The sequence below is a fragment of the Vigna angularis genome, chromosome 3 (assembly GCF_016808095.1).
Source record: "Vigna angularis cultivar LongXiaoDou No.4 chromosome 3, ASM1680809v1, whole genome shotgun sequence".
In the NCBI taxonomy this organism is placed as follows: domain Eukaryota; kingdom Viridiplantae; phylum Streptophyta; class Magnoliopsida; order Fabales; family Fabaceae; genus Vigna; species Vigna angularis.
Genome location: NC_068972.1, coordinates 7,067,187 through 7,075,327, shown reverse-complemented (window position 1 = coordinate 7,075,327; position 8,141 = coordinate 7,067,187). Strand labels below are relative to the sequence as shown.

The following is an 8,141-nucleotide window of genomic DNA, read 5'->3' as shown; positions in this document are numbered from 1 at the left end:
TGGAGATGGAAAAGCATTTTCCTTCTTTTAGCCACCATTACCAACGTACACGTAAAATGATGGAAGACAATGCCACAAACCGACCACAAGTCTAAATAATAATAATTGTTATTATTATTATTACTATCCCAACTTGATAGTGACTAATTATTTAACTCTGTTGATTTTTAACGCCATATAACTGCATATAAACCTTCTTCATTATGCAGTCTTTTCCATCTTGTTTCTGGGAACAACAAATTAAGATGCAGAAAAATAAAACGGTGAAAAGGAAAGGGAAAATGTTACTACTACTATTACCATGTTTCTTCTATAAATGCAAAGATTCTTTGTACCACCCGCAAACCCGTCATTTCGTGCTTTGTCTATCTCTTCTTCTTCTTCCACACACGCTTCTTTATAATTCGGCTTCACTCCAATTAATGCAAATTTAATTATGCACCATTTATGTCTCTATCTTCCATATATAATACCATTCTCTTTGCTGATCATGCATGTATGCATGTTATGCTTTTCTGCTTGATTCAGCTATAATATATACAGGGACTCAAGGACCACGTTTGGTTAAAGCTCCTTTTGCTTCTTTTCTTTATTAAGGCACACACTTCGCTCTTCAATCTTACACATGATTCTTCCCTTTCCGCCTTTTTCTCTCTGAAGGGAATGCTTTTATGTGAGTTGGCAGCTTTGACGGGATCACAATTATTCGCTCACAATTCTGTAGAAAATATAAGTGTTATTTTAAGTTTCACGTTAAAAAATGAAAACTTGTACACCGTGAAAGAGACCCATAAACTCATTGTCTCAACCCATTTCTTTTGTAACTTTTCATGCATTTAAAGGACCATCTCACAAGTAACTCTCCAGAAGCACATGGTGCTCACTAGGGTTCTTGTAAACACGCGTTGCTCTCTCAGTGTGAGGTTTGCATGCCAATATCATATATATACCTCTCGTCATTGTAGTTCATCTCTACTCTAACTGCATATGCAAATGTCCTTTCTCAAATTTATCATTCGTGTGTGCTCAGAGTTCAGCTTATATTGATTTTTTTTTCAAAGTTGTTTATAATAAATATATTAGCAGAAGAACTTTGAAAGGAAACTGGTATTTAGCTAAGCAGAACCAAAACACGCTATGATTAAACCCTTTACAGACTTACATTTTCGTGGTGTTTTCGAGTGTGTTTCTTTTTTCAAAACCTTGTTGATGATCTCTTTTTATGTTTTTTTTTGTGCCGGTTGATGTTACAGAACAAGGAGAGTGAGGTTTTGAGCAGCAATTTGAAGGCAAATAAAATGGAGAAGTTTTTCAGTATGTTTTGTGGGGAAGCTGGTTGTTCAGTGCCAGGAGGGCATCCTTGCATTTATGATTTTGAGTTTCTGAAAGATCCATCCTCGTGTATCAACCATTTGCTATTCATTTGCATTGATGTGTTGCTGCTGATCATGATTTCATTTGCAATCCTCAAGAAGTCATCAGAGAAACCATCTCAGGGTGTAATCAGAGTGCAAAATTATTCCAAATTGCAGCTAGTGTCTGCCATAGCCAATGGCTCTCTGGGGCTGATACAGTTGTGCTCAGGCATTTGGCTTTTAGAGGAGAATCTGAGGAAAGCACAAACTGTTTTTCCTCTTGATTGGTGGATGCTAGAATTCATTCAGGGATTCACTTGGTTGCTGCTGGGTTTTGCAATAAGTCTTCAGCTGAAAAAACTTCCAAGAACATGGTTATTTATGTTTTCTATTGTAATCTTCTTGTTTTCTGGTATTCTCTGTGTTTTATCCTTGATTTATTCAATTGATTACAGAAAACTATCCCTGAAAATAGTTCTAGATGTTTTATCTTTTCCAGGGATAATTCTGTTGCTATTATGCGTTTACAAGGAATCTAAGTACAGAGACACTGAGAGAGAAAATAATGGAAGTCTGTATACCCCTTTAAAAGAAGAGACCAATAAAGTTGACTCTGATAGTTATGTCACACTATTTTCAAAAGCTGGATTCTTCAGCAGGATGTCATTTTGGTGGATGAATCCATTGATGAAAAGGGGTAAGAAGAATACACTTAAGGAAGAGGATATTCCAAAGTTGAGCGAAGCAGATCAAGCAGGAAGTTGTTATTTTCTGTTTCTAGACCAATTGAACAGACAGAAACAGAAAGAACCGTCATCGCTGCCATCAGTTTTGTCGACAATATTTATGTGCTACTGGAAGGAGATTTTGATATCAGGATTATTTGCTATGTTAAAGGTAATCACTCTCTCTTCTGGCCCTTTGCTTCTGAATTCCTTTATATTGGTTGCTGAGGGTCATGGGAGTTTCAAATATGAAGGCTATGTATTGGCCATAGCACTGGTCTTCACAAAGATCATAGAATCCTTATCACAAAGGCAGTGGTACTTCCGCACCAGACTCATTGGTGTTAAAGTTAGATCATTGCTCATTGCAGCAATTTATAAAAAGCAACTAAGGTTGTCTAATGCTGCAAGATTGACGCACTCTGGTGGTGAGATAATGAACTATGTCAATGTGGATGCCAATAGAATTGGAGAGTTTCCCTATTGGTTTCACCAGACGTGGACAACAAGCGTTCAGCTATGTATTGCATTGGTGGTGCTTTTCCGTGCTGTTGGACTGGCAACATTTGCCTCATTGGCGGTGATAGTTCTAACTGTGCTCTGCAATACTCCACTTGCTAAGTTGCAGCATAAGTTTCAGAGAAAACTTATGGTGGCACAAGATGAGAGATTGAAGGCCACTTCCGAGGCTCTTGTGAGCATGAAGGTGTTGAAGCTATATGCGTGGGAAACCAATTTCAGAAATGCAATTGAAAAGTTGAGGGATGTGGAACTAGAAAGGTTGTCTGTGGTGCAATTGAGAAGGTCATATAGCAACTTTCTCTTTTGGGCCTCACCTGTTTTGGTCTCTGCTGCTTCCTTTGGGGCATGTTACTTGCTTAATGTTCCTTTGCATGCAAATAATGTTTTCACTTTTGTAGCAACTTTACGCCTTGTTCAAGATCCTATTAGAACAATTCCTGATGTCATTGGAGTGGTCATTCAAGCAAAAGTTGCATTTGCAAGGATTGTAAAATTTCTTGAGGCGCCTGAACTGCAAAGTGAAAATTCTAGGAGAGGTTTTAGTGACAATAAGAGGGGCTCAATTTTGATCAATTCGGCTAACTTTTCATGGGAAGATAACTTGTCAAAACCAACACTGAGAAACATAAACTTGGAGGTTAGACCAGGGAAAAAAGTAGCAATCTGTGGAGAAGTTGGCTCAGGAAAATCAACCCTTTTAGCAGCAATTCTCAGAGAAGTTCCTATTACTCGTGGAACTGTAAGTCTTAACCTCTTGTATGCTTATATAAAACACTGCAACAACTTGTGATAGCTTAAGTAGTTTCTAGCACATAACTTAAATTTAAGGGTATTTTATTCCTATCTCCATTTCAGTATAGATTTCATTATTGTACTATTAGATAACTGATTTTCTTTTTCGAATTACAGATTGAAGTTCATGGAAAATTTGCCTATGTTTCTCAAACAGCATGGATACAGACAGGTACAATACGTGAGAATATATTGTTTGGAGCAGCCATGGATGCTGAAAAATATCAAGAAACACTTCATAGGTCTTCACTGATGAAGGACATTGAGTTGTTTCCACACGGTGATCTCACTGAAATAGGGGAGAGAGGGGTCAACCTGAGTGGAGGTCAGAAGCAGCGAATTCAACTTGCTCGCGCTCTTTATCAGAATGCTGATATTTATCTCTTGGATGATCCATGCAGTGCTGTTGATGCACACACTGCTACAAACTTGTTCAATGTAATGGAAAAAAAAACACCATTTCTTCAGATACTATAATTATGTATGCCTTTTATTGATAGACGCCTTTGAAACTTCGCAGGATTACATCATGGAAGGACTTGCAGGGAAGACAGTCTTGCTTGTGACTCATCAAGTTGATTTTCTTCCAGCCTTTGATTCTGTTTTGGTAATTTTCTCAATCTTAAAAGACATTGATCATGTCAATTCTGATTTTTTTTTTTTACTTCTAATTAATGACTTTAGATTTGTTGTTTCGATTGAAAAGTTTTGTTTTTTGTTTGTTCAAAGTTATGAATGATGACAAGATGTTTACTTACAGTTGATGTCCAATGGGGAAATCATAGAAGCTGCTCCTTATCATGATCTGTTGAGTTCAAGCCAAGAATTTCAAGACCTTGTTAATGCTCACAAGGAGACCGCTGGTTCTGAGAAACTAGTGGATGTCACTTCTTCTAGTAGAAATTCGAATACTGTTACAGAGATTAGTAAAATACAAATGGAGAAGCAGTGCGAAACATCACAAGGAAGTCAATTAATAAAGAAAGAGGAGAGGGAGAAAGGAAACAGAGGGTTCAAACCTCACTTGCAGTATCTAACTCAGAACAAAGGATATATATACTTTTCTGTGGCTTCTATTTCTCACCTTATTTTCACAATTGGCCAGATATTTCAGAACATATGGATGGCTTCCAGTGTTGACAACCCTTATGTCAGCACATTGAAATTGATTGCAGTGTACTTGTTGATTGGCTTTATTTCTGCATGTTTCTTGTTCATCAGAAGTCTTGTTGTGGTTGCTATGAGTATTCGAACATCAAAATCTTTACTTTTACAGCTACTGGACTCCCTTTTTCGTGCACCTATGTCATTTTATGACTCCACACCTTTGGGAAGGATTCTTAGTAGGGTAAACATATCAAATAGTTTTCTTTTTCTAGCAGTGAAATGCAATGAAAATTTTAATATTTTTAATATTATCTCCTTGTTCAGGTCTCCTCGGATCTAAGCACTGTGGATCTCGATGTCCCATTTGGCCTTATTTTTGCTGTGGGAGCTACTGCAACTTGTTATTCAAATCTTGCAGTTATAGCAGCCATTACTTGGCAAGTCCTGTTTATCTCTGTACCAATGCTTTACATAGCATTTCGCTTGCAGGTATAACACAGATTCTTTGATTTAACCATGTAATATTATCATAAATTACTTTTATTTGATAATTATTAAAAATATAAATACATATACTTTTTATTCTATATTATATTATAAATTATGCGTTTACCATTTTATACCTAATTAAAGAAGGTACACAGATAATATATAAGAAATACAAAATGAAAGTTGTGTGATTACCTTATTTAAATAGTAAAAAATATTATTTAAAATATTTTAATTTTCTTCACTAAAAAACATTAAAAAAATGGTAGGAATCTAAACTTGCGTAAAAAATTGCAGTTTAAAATTAAAGGAGATCATATTCACAGGATTAAAAAATTATCTAAGCTTTTATACGTATAACTGTGTTAATACAAAATGTTGTTTGCCCGAAACATAGTCTAATAAGAATGTTATTCTGTAGAGATATTACTATGCCACTGCAAAAGAATTGATGAGGATGAATGGCACGACAAGATCTTATGTGGCTAATCATCTTGCCGAATCTATTGCTGGAGTTGTGACAATAAGGGCTTTTGAAGAGGAGGATCGTTTTTTTGCTAAGAATCTTGATCTGATTGATGTCAATGCCAGTCCTTACTTTCATACCTATGCAGCAAATGAATGGTTGATGCTAAGGTTAGAAACAATAAGTGCAGTGGTTTTTGCATCTGCTGCACTCTGCATGGTGGTACTTCCACCTGGGACTTTCAACTCTGGTGCGCCTTCAGTTTTTTCTATCTTTGAAATTAATGTCACTGTATGTGTTCTGTAATAGCTTACACATTATGTTTATTGTCTCGCCAAACTTTAACATTCTTTATTTCAGGGTTTATTGGCATGGCTCTCTCATACGGCCTTTCATTAAACTCTTCCCTAGTGTTTTCAATTCAAAACCAATGCACTCTAGCAAATCAAATCATATCAGTAGAGAGGCTAAATCAATACATGCATATACCAAGTGAGGCCCCAGAAGTGATAGAAGGAAATCGTCCACCTACTAATTGGCCAGCTGAGGGAAAAGTAGAAATTCATGATTTGAAGGTAATAAAGTGAACTAGTTTCTTGTTTTGAAAATTAGGTGGACTTGATCACTGACACACATGATTTGTTTGATGAAATACCAAACAGATAAGGTACCAGCCTGATTCACCACTAGTACTGCGTGGGATCACATGCACGTTTGAAGGAGGGCACAAGATTGGTGTTGTTGGCAGAACAGGAAGTGGAAAGTCCACTCTTATAGGGGCCCTATTCCGTCTGGTAGAACCTGCTGGTGGGAAAATAGTAGTTGATGGCATAGACATTTGTTCTATTGGACTTCATGATTTGAGGTCACGCTTTGGTATTATACCTCAGGATCCTACTCTTTTCAATGGAACAGTCAGATACAATTTGGACCCCTTATCTCACCACTCTGATCAAGAGATATGGGAGGTAACAACTAATAGTATCATAGTTTTCAACATGTACATTAAGTCTGTTTAGGAAAACTTTTTCATGAGCCTTTATAGCAGAGGAAATTAGAAAGATAAATTGAATTTCAGAAGTTAAAATCAACTTTTATAATATGCACTCTAGTTGTTTGATAAATTAAATGAGATAACTTACATCAAAATTAAGTTCACAAATTGATTTTAGTTTATAAAAGAACTAGATCCATGTTTGGTTCTTATTTCTTTTCCTGCATGAAAAAGTTGATTCTGGTAGTTTATCTTTTCTCTGATTTGCTGAAGTGGACTAGTTGTTGCTTGCATGTGAAGGTTCTTGGGAAATGTCAGCTGAGAGAAGTTGTTGAAGAGAAAGAAGAGGGGTTGGATTCTTCAGGTACACTTTCAAGCTTTGTTGAAACAATATTACAGAAATCAAGCCTTGCTTGATTAGCTAATTGCTAGTGATGAAACTTTTTTGCAGTTGTTGAGGCAGGGGCAAATTGGAGCATGGGGCAACGACAGTTATTCTGCTTGGGGCGTGCCCTTTTGAGGAGAAGTCGGATACTAGTGCTTGATGAAGCAACTGCATCAATTGATAATGCAACTGATTTGATTCTACAGAAAACAATCAAGGGAGAGTTTGCAGATTGTACTGTAATCACTGTAGCCCACAGGATACCAACTGTGATGGACTGCACTAAGGTTGTGGCCATCCATGAAGGTATGTTGCATCTTATTTACCTCTAGACACAAGTTTTCATATTAATCCATAGACCTTGCTAATATTGACCTCAAACAATCCTAAGTTGACAAGGTTGCAAATGAGATGAGATAGTTCTCCTACACGGAATAATTATTATAACATACCATTTGGTTTGATAAACAGAAAATAGATGGTTATATTTGAGCAAAGGGTAGTAAAATATGAGGAGTTTGATTCAGCATTTTAAGAAGATAATAAAACATTCGATCTTGTTTACTATGAAAAAGAAAATCGTGTGACTGTTTTTTCAGGAGAATTGGTGGAATATGACGACCCAATGAAGTTGATGAAGAGAGAAGAATCACTGTTTGGACAGCTTGTGAAGGAATACTGGTCTCATTTGCAGGCTGCAGAATCACACTAAAGCTAGAAATGTTTTCTTTTTATGCATCTCGTGTGTTCATACGTGTTAAAGAGACTCGTTGTTGGGCACGTTGCATTCTCTCTCTTTTTATTTATATTCTTCTTATATTTGTGTACTTTTTTCTTACTTTTGTTTTATTAAACTAGATAAACTAACTCGTGAATTCACGTAATTAACCCACAACTTATATTTTATATTTTTTAATTTTATTTAGATTTTATTTTAAAAATCTATAAATTATTACTTTTTAAATATTCATGAACTTGCATATATTTTTTAACGAAACAAATAACGAATTAAATTTTATATCACGGGTCTAATGACAAATAAACATTAAAATCGACAATAATGATTGATGATAGTGATAAAAAGTCTTGATTTCTTTGTTGAAACTTATAATTAGTGCTTACTATACAACTCTTTCTCCTACAAAGAATATACATAATGACTATCGTAGTTACACAAATAATGATGATGACACCATAATAATTGTTAAAATAAGGCTACGTTGATTGTTAAAGTAGTGTTTCGTTGACACCGTATTTTCCCGATGAAAAATGGTATTATATGAAATATATATTTACGTTCATTTGA

At 35.7% G+C, this 8,141-nt stretch overlaps 1 protein-coding gene across 1 annotated transcript; it reads left to right on the top strand.

Moving 5' to 3' along the window:
* The first annotated feature begins 975 nt into the window (after positions 1-975).
* LOC108326238 (ABC transporter C family member 10-like) lies at positions 976-7,654 on the top strand. The gene is made up of 11 exons (XM_052875017.1): positions 976-3,341; positions 3,512-3,832; positions 3,915-4,001; positions 4,155-4,742; positions 4,826-4,990; positions 5,412-5,706; positions 5,817-6,031; positions 6,119-6,424; positions 6,751-6,814; positions 6,902-7,141; positions 7,435-7,654. Exons 1-11 carry the CDS (start codon positions 1,245-1,247, stop codon positions 7,545-7,547), a joined length of 4,491 nt encoding a protein of 1,496 aa, XP_052730977.1. The 5' UTR covers positions 976-1,244; the 3' UTR covers positions 7,548-7,654.
* Positions 7,655-8,141: the final 487 nt, after the last annotated feature.